The sequence below is a fragment of the Sander lucioperca genome, chromosome 17 (assembly GCF_008315115.2).
Source record: "Sander lucioperca isolate FBNREF2018 chromosome 17, SLUC_FBN_1.2, whole genome shotgun sequence".
NCBI lineage: Eukaryota > Metazoa > Chordata > Actinopteri > Perciformes > Percidae > Sander > Sander lucioperca.
The window spans coordinates 17,122,128-17,137,127 of NC_050189.1; the positions used below are offsets into that span (position 1 = coordinate 17,122,128).

The following is a 15,000-nucleotide window of genomic DNA, read 5'->3' on the forward strand; positions in this document are numbered from 1 at the left end:
CCCCCCTGCCTTTTCCACTTCACCCACTTTACTGCCTGACACAACCAGGGCTTAATTTGAGCCGGAACACGCCGGAAAATGTTCCGGCGTGTTCCGGCGTTGGATCCGGAACCTTTTTTATTGGATCCGGCACCTCCTGTGTCACTATGAAAAATTAGTCGCCTAAATGAAAAAATTAAACTACTGTTTGTGTAGTGTTCAATGTTGTTATCTGTCTTGTTAGTCTTGATTCCCCATTGGAGTTCCACAAAAGTCTTGTGTTTGCATTTTCAATGCGTTTTGAGGTGAATTTTCAGGGTAAGACAGAGGGGGGAGAGGGACGGACGGAGGGGAGACAGAGGGGGGAGAGGGACGGAGGGAGGGGAGACAGAGGGGGGAGAGGGACGGAGGGAGGGGATCGGCACTTCAACAGCGCGGCGCTGCACTCCAAGTGACACAAGCGCTTGTGCTGGTTGAGGATAAAAATGTCAAAAAGACACCAAAGTTTGCTTAACTTTTTCAAATACGCTGGCCAGTCGGATCCCAAACAAGCAAAAATCGTTTCTGCCGATCAAGAATGTGGAGACCACGGTGGGTTTTATGTTTTAATTGTCCGATGGATAGTTGCTGCTTTTGAAAACGATCGTTGCAGTGTACTTTTAATTTTTTTTACATTTCGCACCGTGCACTGCATCAGTGCACGTTCTGAAATAAAAATAAACATTGCCCTGATGTACACACAGCGTTGTTTAGGCTTTTTTAGAGAAAGCATACGTAGGCAGGTGTAATTTTTGTTTTGGTTCCGTTACCTCCAACCCCCGTTTTGAGTCGCCGGATCCACCCCCCCTCTGCGCTCCGGGACCTCCCACTTTACAAATTAAGCACTGGACACAACCCACATTACACACAGCAATAAAATAACCAATGTTGATCTAACTTGTAGTAACACCATTTCATCTCTTTCACCCACAGAGTCCATTACATCCCACCAACAGCAGAGGGAGCCAGAGCTGTTAACTGGGGGCCCTGTGGGAGAAACCCAATCACTGAGGTGGATATCAAAACGATGATGATAGTGGGACGAATGAAAAGCAAAAAGCTGATTCCACCCCAAACATCTGAGTTATCCACCTCTATCCCAAACGGGGTCTCTGCGGCAGCGCCTGGCTACCCAGGGCACCCGGAACCACACACACACACACACACACACACACACACACACACACTCTCAAAAAAATACAAGACTGGTCGCTGGAGGTGGGGAAGCGGACCCTTTTTCTTGGGGACTCCAACCTCTCACGAATTCCATCTTTCACAGACCCACACATTCAGATTGACAGTTACCCCAGAGCTACTTTCTATCACATTACAGCCATCTTCAAAAAACTACACCCACAACCAGACACACGACACGTCATCCTTTCATTTGGACTCAACTACTGCCTCTCTGAACACGAACAGACTACCATACTCAAACAGCTACAGCAGATGGTAAAAACTGGTCATATTACTTTTCCTAATGCCACCATTTACATCCCTGTAATAAACTTCTCCAACAGGTTGAACAGACACCAACAGGTCCTACTAACCACTCTCAATAACACAATAACCTCCGAATATACCTTTCTTGCAGACATCAACCCACTCCTTTTCCAAACAGCCAAAGACAACATTCACTGGACAGCTGACACGGCCGAGATGTTGTTCAAGTACTGGAAACAGCAATTAAACTACTAACGGGGACCAACTGTCAGAATACAACCCCCATTCATTCAAATATAACCAATCTCTCTGCTGTTTTCTCCCTCACACCCACACAGCTGGAGATACTGGAAAAGGGCCTCACCTTCATCCCCACACCCAGACCTCCTACCCGGCCGGAGCTCAGGGGGACCTACACACCTTTCACAGGAGGCTTAAACTGTTGGACCACTTCCAGGAAGGACAGAGGCGGGAACCTGTGCTCTTCACCGGACCTTCCTATTGGGAACCACATACAGACACATTATCACCACAAATAGCATTGATAAAACCAACCAAACACTCACACATTGGTGCCCCTTTCCACACAGAACACCCAACAATAGTCAGGAACACAAACACATTATTAATTCATTGGGTAATAACAAACACATCACATCACAGTCATAAAACCTGCAGACAAAGGGGGCCAAATAATCATACAAGATAAGAACAATTACATTTTAGAATATACAGTTAAATAACAACAGATATTACTTACTCACCCATTACAATTAGAAACACAAACACTTATTAGAGACATTACAGACAACTTGGACGGTCCCCTTTGTTGTTCCGGTCGGCAGACCAATAGTAAGTGACTGCGGATCAGAATCATATCACATTACAGAATACATAGACCCTTTCATTAACCCATTTTCTAAACTCCTCCCTAGCTACATCAAAGACACATATGAATTTGTAAACAAAATAAAAAACCTTCAAGTACCCAGTCACACTCTCCTCTTTTCAATAGATATAGACTCTTTATACACCAACATAGAAACACAACTTGGCCTCTCTCCCTTAAAACACATTTTTGATAAATTCCCAGACCCATCCAGACCCGACAGCCACATTTTACAGTTACTCCAGATCACACTCACCAGAAATGACTTCACTTTTAACAATAAAGACTATCTACTCACCATCATATGCTGACATCTACCTGGCCCATTGGGAGAAAACAGTATTTCATAAACTCACCATCAAACCTCTGCTTTATTTCCGGTACTTGGACAACATCTTCGGCCTCTGGGTCAACACCGAACAGACTTTTTTGACTTTTCTGGACATCCGCAACTCACATCATTCTATAATAAAACTTAAACATACCCTACAACCCGTCACAGTGGAGTTCCTCGAGACACTAGTCTTCTTCCGCAGCTCCGGCGACGAGACAAAAACCCTAGCTAGCTAAGTTTATTTCAAAGACACCAACCGCTGTGCACTTCTCCATAAAACCAACGATCACCCTAAACACACGTACAGAGGCCTCATTAAGTTCCAGTTGATATGCCTCCACAGGATTTGCACCTTCCCGGAGCATGTGGAGGACGCTACCAGTACACCTTTTAGTTCGATGAGGTTGAGGGGTTACTCAAGGCGCTTCCTTAGAGGTATAAAGGCGGAGGTCAGCGGCAGTTTTACAAATAAAGAAAAAAACATCATTATCCGGCCGTCTAGCTCGACCCTCGTCCCCCTGGCTGTTACCTACTCAGAGAGTCTGAGGAATTTTATACCAGCCATCAAAAGGAATTTCCAGGGGGCGGGGGAAGAGTGTGACGTGCTGAGAGACGGCCACATGATCTCCGCCTACAGGAGGAACAAAAATCTAAAAGATATTTTAGTCCATACTAACCTCAACAAAAATAATGACCCTAGGGAGGCGCTTCAGATATTGGTTTTATACGTCTCCCCCACATGTTTAACCCCCACAGCAGAGTTGGTTTTAACCCAGGGCAGGTCCTGCAGCACACAACCATCAATGTGGTTTATGCAATTAGGTGCAGGGCCCGCCACACATTGTATGTGGGGGAGACAAGAAATGCACTATATTTAAGAATCAAGCAACACCAGTATATTTTAAATAAGGGTGATGGAACAACAGTTTTATATGAACATTTTAAACTCCACGGCTCTCAAAGTGTTCAGAGCATGGACCTGGAGAGCAACAGAGTCTGGACCACGGCTCAGCATCAGGGGCGGAGAGGAAGTGGATCCGTCTTTTAAAAACCATAGACCTTCCGGTTCTGAATGAAAAATACTAAAATGGATCCACTTCTCTTTTTAATCTCAGTTTTACAGGGTATTTTTAGAAATACTTCCTCCCACTGCTCTGGTCTCCTCTCTCCTCAGGATTTATCTAGACCTCCTCTGCAGCGTATTATACCCAACCTTTAACCCCCCTCCATGCTTTCTTTTCTTTTCCTTGTTTTTCCTTCATTTTCTATTTTCTATGACTTTTTTTATTGCTTTAATCCATATTTATGATTAATAGTAACTGTATTTCTTGTAATATTTCCATATTTACGTCTTTTATAGCATTCTTCTCAGATTTTATTATTCTTTCCTTTCGGGGGTTAATTTCTACCTGCAGAGGAGGTCCTACCTAATATGTTAATATGTTTTTACGGTTTTTTAAATACATATTTTAAAGATGCCTTGGTTGTCCTTTATAACTTTTATTCTGCCTTATCTATATTTTAATAATTTGATTGTGCTTCTGTCTTTATTATTATTATTATTATTATTATTATTATTATTATTATTATTATTATTATTATTACACATTGAATTACTTGCTTCATGATTTTAACATGATAATACACAGGCCATTGGTTTTATGCATTTTACTAACAGTGTGGTTTTATTCTATGATGTATTTTAAATTATTTATGGTTATTTATTGTGTGGCACTTTTTACCTTTTAAAGCCAGACAGTATTTCAGACCCTTTATATGTTTTTATTTTATTTTTTTAGGTTAAATATTTTTTAGGTTAAATAATGTTTTTAATATTAGGATAGAATTTCTTTTGTATTGTGCGTGCCCCAAACCTAACCCTAGCCTTAACCTGTCTCAAATAAGACCCTCATAATTTGGGACACTCAGTTTTTGGAAAATAATTTGGGACACAAAACTGCACGTAAGCCCAAATACTCTTAAGATTTCTGTAATACAGTGATGAATAAATTAAAAAGTTAAGTTGAAAAACATAATTTAAAGAGTGAGCCAACAGAGTGAACTGTGAGCTGAACTGAGCATGTGTAAAGAAAGAGAAGGAGCTGTGCTGTCACCTGCTGGCTGTCTGACTCAACTGATATGATGCTTTCATCCAAACACATTTTTACAATGAGCATCTCATTCCCACTCTCAGCAGTGATAGAGAGCTGACGTTAAAGACACTGACTGAACTGACAACTGAAATACAAACCCTGTAAAAGACAGAAAGTTACGCAGATCAATTTCATGAAAAACTAAGGAAAAAAACTTTATTGTTATAATATAAAATATTCAGGATTACAGAGATAGCTGTGGCTGGCAGTAAAGGAGCAATTCAAACTTAAAGCAATGATTTCATATTGAATATGTTTAAATCATAATTATATCAAGACGGCCGGGGGAACTGTTTCTGATCTACGGAGATTTCAGCTTCTCTTCAGATCAGTTCAGAAGTGATGCTCTCTGGTGACAGCGGTGATGTCATCATCATATTCATCATCCAATCCCTCCTCAGCCTGGGTGGGTGAGGTCATCACCATGGCAACAGGTAGGCCAATTCCTACAGTCAGAGCAGGTTAGAAAGAAAATGTAGATAATTGATCAGCTGAAGAGTTCTGTTAAATACAACCAAACATCACTGACTCTTCACTACATCTCAGCAGTGTTATAGACTGTCTATTCATGTATATTGTGTTATTACCATATCACTTTCGCATATCCTTCGTCTTACTTACACCTCACTTTGCACCGGCTTTGTAATGCCTACTTAATCTGTACTTCATGTAGCCTATTGAATTCTGTTTTCTTGTACTATATTGAATGTGAAACTGTATGTTGTCTTGAACGTTTATGCTTTATTCTTGGCCAGGTCGCCGTTGCAAATGAGAACCTGTTCTCAACGGCCTACCTGGTTAAATAAAAAATAAAAAAACACCAGAGTGGTGAGATAGATTGTAAGGTCAGTGAATGATTCAGAGTGTTACCTTTGGCCCTGCGTCGATATGAAGACACCATGATGAAAGTGGAGATGCAGTACGGACAGAACACCACCAGGTGGCAGACAAGTCTGATCATAAGGGAAGAGGGTGGAGCTGTGGTGTCAGGGGGCGATGTTGAGCTCGGAGATTGGCCTGTGGTCGTAGGAAGGCCTGTGGTCGTAGGAGGGCTTGTGGTCGTAAGTTTCTCTGTATAGAAAATCAGCTGTCAGGTGAATATCTGGATGAATGAACTCCTGAAATCAAAGGTAACCTCCTCACCTGTGACAGAGACCCAGCTGGATGGAGACTCTCCAACACTGCTGATGTTGCACTTGTAGAGGCCTTCATCAGACCTGGAAACATGGTGGATGGTCATGTGACCTGCAGGCTCAGTCCTGATGAAGGAGCCATCTTTATAAAAACCAGCTGGGAGGTTGGAGAACCTCTTTGTTTTACAGTGCAGAGTGAGGTCTTCTCCCTCCGTCACAGGGAGGACAGGACTCTGCAGGATCACTGGTCCATCTCAACACAGAGACAAACTACAGCATGTCATCCATTCACACACAGCTTCATCAATACTGACTCCACAGTCTGATCTTACCAGTGACAGTGATGGTGATGCTGTTACTGGTTGCTCCCTCTCTGGACTCACACCAGTAAACTCCACTGTCCCCTGGGTCCATGTATCTGATGTTACAGGAAGAACCAGCAGATCTTCCCCAGCCATCTCCACACTGAGTCCTGGTTTCTCTGGTTGTGTTCCTCCTCAGAGTCCATCCAGCAGAGCTGTCGTCCTCCTCACAGCTCAGAGAGACAAACTGTCCTCTAAACATCTGAGAGCTGCTGGGACTCACAGTCAGAGAGGCTGGAGGGAGGAGGGTTTAGAAAACACTAAATGACCCCAAGAAGAAAGTCTGAAACCCAAACTTGTTTCCTAATATTTGTGTCCTAAATTATGTGATGATGAGCAACAAAGTGTTGAAAAAAAAAGTTTTCGACCCAGAAAAAACAAGAAGTTTGCTTGTTGGACAACGGGAAGACAACACACACACACACACACACACACACACACACACACACACACACACACACACACACACACACACACACACTGAGCACACACACACACACACACACACACACACACACACACATTGAGCACACACGTATCACACACACACACACACACACACACACACAGCAGACAAACAGACATACACACACGCGCACAATGAACACACACACACACACACACACACAGACACACACGTATCACACACACACACACACACACACAGACACACACACAAACACACACACACACAAACACACACACACACACACACACACACACACACACACACACACAGAGACACACAATCACTTGTTGGTCGACTGGAAGACAACACATATCTGGACTAAACTGTGACAGTCATGATTATCCCCTAAATCATAACTATTTTGTTGAAACCCTGGAGATCCAGAGTTCTCATGAGAGCACAATTTGAATTTGCTCAGCGAGTCCCTCTGGCATTCAGTCATGATGCTCATTAATTATGCCCTTGTAGCCGAGCTGCACCAATCACATCGCTGTATCTGATACAGTATGATGACAGTTTAATCTACCAGTTAGCTCCTCTGGTAGCTAACAGTTTAATCTACCAGTTAGCTCCTCTGGTAGCTAACAGTTTAATCTACCAGTTAGCTCCTCTGGTAGCTAACAGTTTAATCTACCAGTTAGCTCCTCTGGTAGCTAACCGTATGGGGCTCTGGATACGTCACCCCGTGTATTGTTGTGATTGGTCGTAGTGTTATCCAATTGCGTTCAGTGAGATTTTCAAATGCACTCTTGGTGATGGGTGACTTTCATTACTCGATGCCAGACCCTTAATCCTTGCGGATTTGGGTCTGGATTTCCAGCCCCTCATTTCTATTTTAAATAGAGTTAATTTTCTACTTTTACGAGAGGAAAACAAGTTGCATGGTCGACGAGAAGACAACACAAGGCTTAAGTGTGATGAGGGAACTTTAGAGAAGGGAAGCTGTGTGGTTTAGTACGTCACAAACTTCAAATAGATTAGTTGTAAGAATCTAACTATAGAAAGGGGAACATATCATCTCTGCTGGGCCTAAACCTTGTATGGTCAAACTCGTTGCTTTTCAGAAAATGAACAAAATGCTCATTTGAAAACATTTTATTGAACTGATGAAGTCAGAGAAAATCAACCCGTCCCTGTTTGAATATCTGTAACCCTGTGTACTTTAATATAAAGTGTTCTCAGAGTTTATACTGACCTTGGTTTGTTGTGCTGCTCAGCAGTGAGGTCAGAACTGAAGAGAAATGGACCTCAGGTTAGTTTGAGTTTGTGATACAACAAGACATTTAAAGTTTAAATAATGAATGGAAATGACACGAAAAACTGTCTGTAAAATCATGTACACAACATTTCAAAATGACTCGCATCATTTCTCCTCATAAACTTGTTATATTTACATTCAGAAGCATTTTTAGCCAAACAAAAACATTTTATCTTGTATTTCTTTCAGCTGATGTTTTTAGAAACGCTCAAAGAGTTTACTTACAGAGTAGCTGCAGTAGAGATGTTTCCTCCATCCTAACAGTTGGTGAAATGATGTCTAAACTTTGTTCAGTTCATATTCATAGCATCACATAAACCCTCCTCCTTCCTCTGTGTCTGTGGCTCAGTGTTGTGGTTTCCGCTGTACACACTATGTTTAGTTGCCATGAAGCATATACATTAACGTGACCTTTTTGCTTTTTGCGATGCTTTTGACTCTTAAAAAAAGAGTTTTTTTATTTCATGGTCAATACACCTAATTTAAGTTACATTATACCACATTTTTTAGTTAATCCTCCTGTTGTCCTCGGGTCAAATTTGACCCTTTTACAAAAACTTTCTATTTCAGAAATATGACAAAAGATAAAAGTGACAAATGTTGGAAAAAGCTACAAAAAAACACATCAAAAACATCGCCAAAGGTGACAAAAACTGGTTAAAAAAAGTGTCAACTTGCAGTTTTGTGGTTTCCATAACATGAAGTGGAGAGAAGAAAAACTAAATGAAGATGTTGAGATGAAAAATGACTGACACCTGAATGTAAATAATACGATGCAAACATTGTTTTAATGCCTGAGGTGAAAGATATCTTTTCACAAAGATTCACAATGTTTATGTGAATCGGTCAGAGATTCATTAGGAAATGACTTGATGATTTTCTAATAAACCAGCTGTATGTTCCCTTAGATGGCCGCGGTTTAGTTGAGAGGAAGTGAACAGGTGGTGATTTTGTAGGTCTTTGGTGTTTTTTGCCCGCAACGTCTCCTCCCTGGCAGCACAGCAATGGTTATGTTTAGGGTTAAGGTTAGGGTTAGCTGCCTGGTTGCAAAAAACACCAACGAGGGATTTTGTACCACGACACCACAGCTCTCTTTGGATCTTTGTTTTACTGAGTGAGTCTGTAATGACACAACATGTGACAGGGACTGTCAGTTCCACACACCCTCTTCTCAGACTACTGTCTCTCTCAGTTTCCAAAACAGACTGAGCATAACACAACATTTACACAGTCTAAAGATAACAAAACATTTACACAGTATAGTAAAACATATTAATTGAAATAATCGTATTGTGGTTATTTTCTTTGACAACCATACCTGTAATGACACAACATGTGACAGGGACTGCATCAGTTCCACACACCCTCTTCTCAGACTACTGTGAGGGATACATAAAGTAATAAAGTAAAACAAATGCAATAATAATGATAATAAAGTAAACATGCACTGCCTCTTGTGTAATAGATCACAGGTAAACACAGAAACCTCATATGTGCACACACACTAGAACAGTACAAATACACATCACATTGATTCTATACAAATCCCACAAGAAAACTACATTTCCCATAATGCAGCGGATCGTGAGGCGCGACTCTGAGTATGCAGCGGCAAAGCAGCGGCACTTCAACGGAACACAGTGCGATACCAACTTTCACAATAACTTTGAAACACATGACAATACAGACTCCAGCCCTACACACCACATCTGTCCCTCATCACTCCTCCAGAACAGAAGTCATGGCATAGTGCATCAACATAGGAATTACATTTATAAGTGGGATACTCTGTCAACATACCTGTCTCTCTCAGTTTCCAAAACAGACTAAGAGAGAGACGCTCATGCGCATGTACCACAATACACAGGTGATTCACTGATCATAATTATCAACATATCTAAACGAAAATAAATGTACATGAAACATTACTACTTTCTTTTGGTTGAAAACAATTCAACAACAGTGACAAGTCTAATCTAACAATCACTGCATATTAAATTACATTATAAGAAGGTAGTAAAATCCATACCGCCCCTGTCATTGTTGACAAATGGAACATCCTGTTTCCCCTTTTGAGACAGTACCACTTAAGGAAATGAAGTTAGCTGGAATATACACAAAACACACTATGACACTATTTTGCCTGGAAACGCTTCCAACACGCTTGCGTGTCGCGTGAAAAATAGGCGTCGGTCCTATTTCTAGCAGGTACACGTTTTCGGCGTGTCAGGCAGGCAGTGTGTAATCTCTAACCTGTTAACATGGGAGCTGAAAAATAAACGGACACGCCACACAGAGGACGTGCACGACGCACCAGTGTGTAGCCGGCCTAAGTCATGTATGTCATGGTTGTAAAAAAACGGTGGCTACCTGTACATCTTTGCCAAGCGCAAACCAGAACAAAAGGCATCAATAAATCATTGGGGAGGGTCACGCTTTTTTCTCCCAATAATTTTGGAGGGTCATAGAAAAATGTATTGCTGGCAAAGGGAGGGTCAAGTCTATTTAGACTAAAGATCCCAAAAGTCCTCCGGTAGTCCCTCAAATAAAAATTGAACAGTGTCAGGGGGTTGGGGTTACGGGGTTAGGGTTAATTTGGGACACTAAACTAAATTGGGAAACTATACTCAAATGCACTTCAGATTTCTGTAATTCAGTGATGAATTATTTAAGAAGTTAAGATGAAAAACACATAATTTAAAGAGTGAGCCAACAGAGTGAACTGTGAGCTGAACTGAGCATGTGTAAAGAAAGAGAAGGAGCTGTGCTGCCACCTGCTGGCTGTCTGACTCAACTGATATGATGCTTTCATCCAAACACATTTTTACAATGAGCATCTCATTCCCAGTCTCAGCAGTGATAGAGAGCTGACGTTAAAGACACTGACTGAACTGAGAACTGAAATACAAACCCTGTAAAAGACAGAAAGTTACGCAGATCAATTTCATAAAAAAACTACGGAAAAGAAGCTTTATTGTTATAATATAAAATATTCAGGATTACAGAGATAGCTGTGGCTGGCAGTAAAGGAGCAATTCAAACTTAAAGCAATGATTTCATATTGAATATGTTTAAATCATAATTATATCAAGACGGCCGGGGGAACTGTTTCTGATCTACGGAGATTTCAGCTTCTCTTCAGATCAGTTCAGAAGTGATGCTCTCTGGTGACAGCGGTGATGACATCATCATATTCATCATCCAATCCCTCCTCAGCCTGGGTGGGCGAGGTCATCACCATGGCAACAGGTAGGCCAATTCCTACAGTCAGAGCAGGTTAGAAAGAAAATGTAGATAATTGATCAGCTGAAGAGTTCTGTTAGAGACATCTGTCAATCATCAACACCAGTTTAGTTGAGAGTGTTACCTGTGGCCCTGTGTCAATAAAAAGACACCATGATGAAAGTGGAGATGCAGTACGGACAGAACACCAGCAGGTGGCAGACCAGTATGATCACAAGGCTGGGGTCTGAGGTCGGGGGCGGCAGAGAGCTCCAAGGAGAGCTTGTGGTCGTAGGTTTCTCTGTAGAGAGAATCAGCTGTCAGGTGAATATCTGGATGAATGAACTCCTGAAATCAAAGGTAACCTCCTCACCTGTGATAGAGACCCAGCTGGATGGAGACTCTCCAACACTGCTGATGAGACACTTGTAGAGGCCTTCATCAGACCTGGAAACATGGTGGATGGTCATGTGACCTGCAACCTCAGGCCTGATGAAGGAGCCATCTCTATAGAAACCAGCTGGGAGGTTGGAGGACGTCTTTGTTTTACAGTGCAGAGTGAGGTCTTCTCCCTCCGTCACAGGGAGGACAGGACTCTGCAGGATCACTGGTCCACCTCAACACAGAGACAAACTACAGCATGTCATCCATTCACACACAGCTTCATCAATACTGACTCCACAGTCTGATCTTACCAGTGACAGTGATGGTGATGCTGTTACTGGTTGCTCCCTCTCTGGACTCACACCAGTAAACTCCACTGTCCCGTGGGGCCATGTAGCTGATGTTACAGGAAGAACCAGCAGATCTTCCCCAGCCATCTCCACACTGAGTCCTGGTTTCTCTGGTTGTGTTCCTCCTCAGAGTCCATCCAGCAGAGCTGTCCTCCTCCTCACAGCTCAGAGAGACAGATTCATCTTCAAACATCTGAGATCTGCTGGGACTCACAGTCAGAGAGGCTGGAGGGAGGAGGGTTTAGAAAACACTAAATGACCCCGAGAAGAAAGTCTGAAACCCAAACTTGTTTCCTAATATTTGTGTCCTAAATTATGTGATGATGAGCAACAAAGTGTTGAAAAAAAAGTTTTTGACCCAGAAAAAACAAGAAGTTTGCTTGTTGGACAACGGGAAGACGACACACACACACACACACACACACACACACACACACACACACACACACACACACACACACACACATACGTACCACACACACACACACACACACATACGTATCACACACACACACACACACACACACACACACACACACACACACACACACACATACGTATCACACACACACACAGACACACACACACACACACACACACACACACAACACATATCTGGACTAAACTGTGACAGTCATGATTATCCCCTAAATCATAACTATTTTGTTGAAACCCTGGAGATCCAGAGTTCTCGCGAGAGTACAATTTGAATTTACTCAGCGAGTCCCTCTGGCATTCAGTCATGATGCTCATTAACTATGCCCTTGTAGCCGAGCTGCACCAATCACATCGCTGTATCTGATACAGTATGATGACAGTTTAATCTACCAGTTAGCTCCTCTGGTAGCTAACAGTTTAATCTACCAGTTAGCTCCGCTGGTAGCTAAGAGTTTAATCTACCAGTTAGCTCCTGTGGTAGCTAACCGTATGGGGCTCTGGGTACGTTAATCCTTTCGGATTTGGTTCTGGATTTCCAGGCTCTTATCTCTATTTTAAATAGGGTTCATTTTTTACTTTTACAAGAGGAGAAGAAGTTGCATGGTCGAAAGGAAGACAACACGGGGGTTAAGTGTGAAGAGGGAACTTTAGAGAAGGGAAGCTGTGGTTTAGTACGTCACAAACTTCAAGTAGATTAGTTCTAAGAATCTAACTATAGAAAGGGGAACATATCATCTCTGCCGGGCGTAAACCTTGTATGTTCAAACTCGTTGCTTTTCAGGAAATGAACAAAATGCTCATTTGAAAACATTTTATTGAGCTAATGAAGTCAGAGAAAATCAACCCGTCCCTGTTTGAATATCTGTAACCCTGTGTACTTTAATATAAAGTGTTCTCAGAGTTTATACTGACCTTGGTTTGTTGTGCTGCTCAGCAGTGAGGTCAGAACTGAAGAGAAATGGACCTCAGGTTAGTTTGAGTTTGTGATACAACAAGACATTTAAAGTTTAAATAATGAATGGAAATAACACAAAAACTGTCTGTAAAATCATGTACACAACATTTCAAAATGACTCGCATCATTTCTCCTCATAAACTTGTTATATTTACATTCAGAAGCATTTTTAGCCAAACAAAAACATTTTATGTTGTATTTCTTTAAGCTGATGTTTTTAGAAACGCTCAGAGTTTACTTACAGAGTAGCTGCAGTAGAGATGTGTCCTCCATCCTAACAGTTGGTGAAATGATGTCTACACTTTGTTCAGTTCATAGTCACATCACATAAACCCTCCTCCTTCCTCTGTGTCTGTGACTCAGTGTTGTGGTTTCCTCTGCACACACTATGAGAAAATAAGTTGAGTTTAGTTCCCATGAAGCAGATACATTCACTTTTAAAATAGGGCAGTGAACCATAACATGAAGTGGAGAGAAGAAAAAGTAAATGAAGATGTTGAGATGAAAACGACTGACACCTGAATGTAAATAATACGATGACTCCCTGTTAGCCTCAAGGGCCGTCAGTCAGCCTATTGTCCGGTTACCACTCTCAAACCAATGAGCAATCAGATCGACTCAACCAGGAGTTCAAGACGGGCCTGCGATACCAGGATTTTTTAAGTGGGGTGGCTCAGACCAAAAATCAGTCAGAGGGGCCCTGGGGGCATTTTATCAGAATACAGCAAAGAAAATCTGCTCGGTATAGGAAAAATTGGATATTATAGAACAACACAATGTCATTTTGCTAAATAAAACAAATTGAATTACATTCATTATTAATGTCATTTGTTTTTATTTTCAACAAATTGTGTATCCAAATACAATACACATTTTCTATGGGCTCTTAAGGCTAAATATTGGATATGTGAAAATATTAATTGGTCATGTGACAAGGGCTGGGAAGATTTTTTTGTCACAAAAATTTATAAAAAGCCATACCCGACTCGCTGATATAGCCTCTTGTTTCACATTAGATGATAGAAACTGATGATGTAGGCTAAACACAAACGACATTTCATGCAACAACAGTGAAGTTTTCATGTAGTTACTGTAATTGAGCATTTTCTAAATGTCTAGTTGACCAATCAGATTGCCTGGTCGGATCTACGGCCTACGTGTCGGATCTACAGTCTGTTGCTGCTCTGAATGATTGGTTGATGATTCAAGGCGGCTCTTGAATACAAATCAGGTCTAACAAGGTGTGCAGAGGGTGGTGGCTTCCAGAAGTTTCCAGACTTTCCACCACAGAGTTTGCCAAGTTCTGATGTAACCTGCGCTGTTAGATCCACCCACTTTTAAACAACATTTGATTAAATAGCAAAGCCTCAAACTAAAACTCATGGATCCATTTTGGCTCCTGTTGCTCATTCTGTCTGAAGCAGCTTCTGGTAAATATCAGCTTTTATCGTTAAAAGATTTATGTAGACTTTATTTCTGACCTTTGTTGTTATGATGATTGTGTTTAAAACATAGACAGTTTCAGGTTTTGTAAAGTTTATGAATAATGTAGGAGCCGTTTTACATGTAAGTATATGAAGTCTCCAAGGGAT

The 15,000-nt window shown here is 41.5% G+C and overlaps 3 protein-coding genes across 3 annotated transcripts in view; all 3 read right to left on the reverse strand.

Annotated features, from left to right (window-relative positions):
- LOC116041339 (sialoadhesin-like) overlaps window positions 1–9,877 on the reverse strand; it is a 31,955-nt gene extending 22,078 nt beyond the window's left edge. Inside the window, exons 1-5 of the mRNA XM_035994263.1 lie at window positions 9,860–9,877; window positions 8,285–8,422; window positions 7,997–8,032; window positions 6,303–6,566; window positions 5,981–6,223 (exon numbers count right to left, since the gene is read on the reverse strand). Of these exons, the coding sequence (XP_035850156.1) occupies window positions 5,981–6,223; window positions 6,303–6,566; window positions 7,997–8,032; window positions 8,285–8,315 (574 nt within the window). The 5' untranslated portion in view covers window positions 8,316–8,422; window positions 9,860–9,877. The remainder of the gene's footprint in view (window positions 1–5,980; window positions 6,224–6,302; window positions 6,567–7,996; window positions 8,033–8,284; window positions 8,423–9,859) is intronic.
- Window positions 9,878–11,009: 1,132 nt separating this feature from the next.
- Window positions 11,010–15,000, reverse strand: part of LOC116041343 (high affinity immunoglobulin gamma Fc receptor I-like) — a 67,919-nt gene continuing 63,928 nt past the window's right edge. The window contains exon 8 of the mRNA XM_035993928.1: window positions 11,010–11,320. Within this exon, the coding sequence (XP_035849821.1) occupies window positions 11,208–11,320 (113 nt within the window). The 3' untranslated portion in view covers window positions 11,010–11,207. The remainder of the gene's footprint in view (window positions 11,321–15,000) is intronic.
- On the reverse strand, window positions 11,589–13,753 carry LOC118493561 (Fc receptor-like B). Its single transcript, XM_035993977.1, has 4 exons — window positions 13,651–13,753; window positions 13,366–13,401; window positions 11,977–12,240; window positions 11,589–11,897 (listed from the first exon to the last, which is right to left on the reverse strand). Exons 1-4 carry the CDS (start codon window positions 13,679–13,681, stop codon window positions 11,602–11,604), a joined length of 627 nt encoding a protein of 208 aa, XP_035849870.1. The 5' UTR covers window positions 13,682–13,753; the 3' UTR covers window positions 11,589–11,601.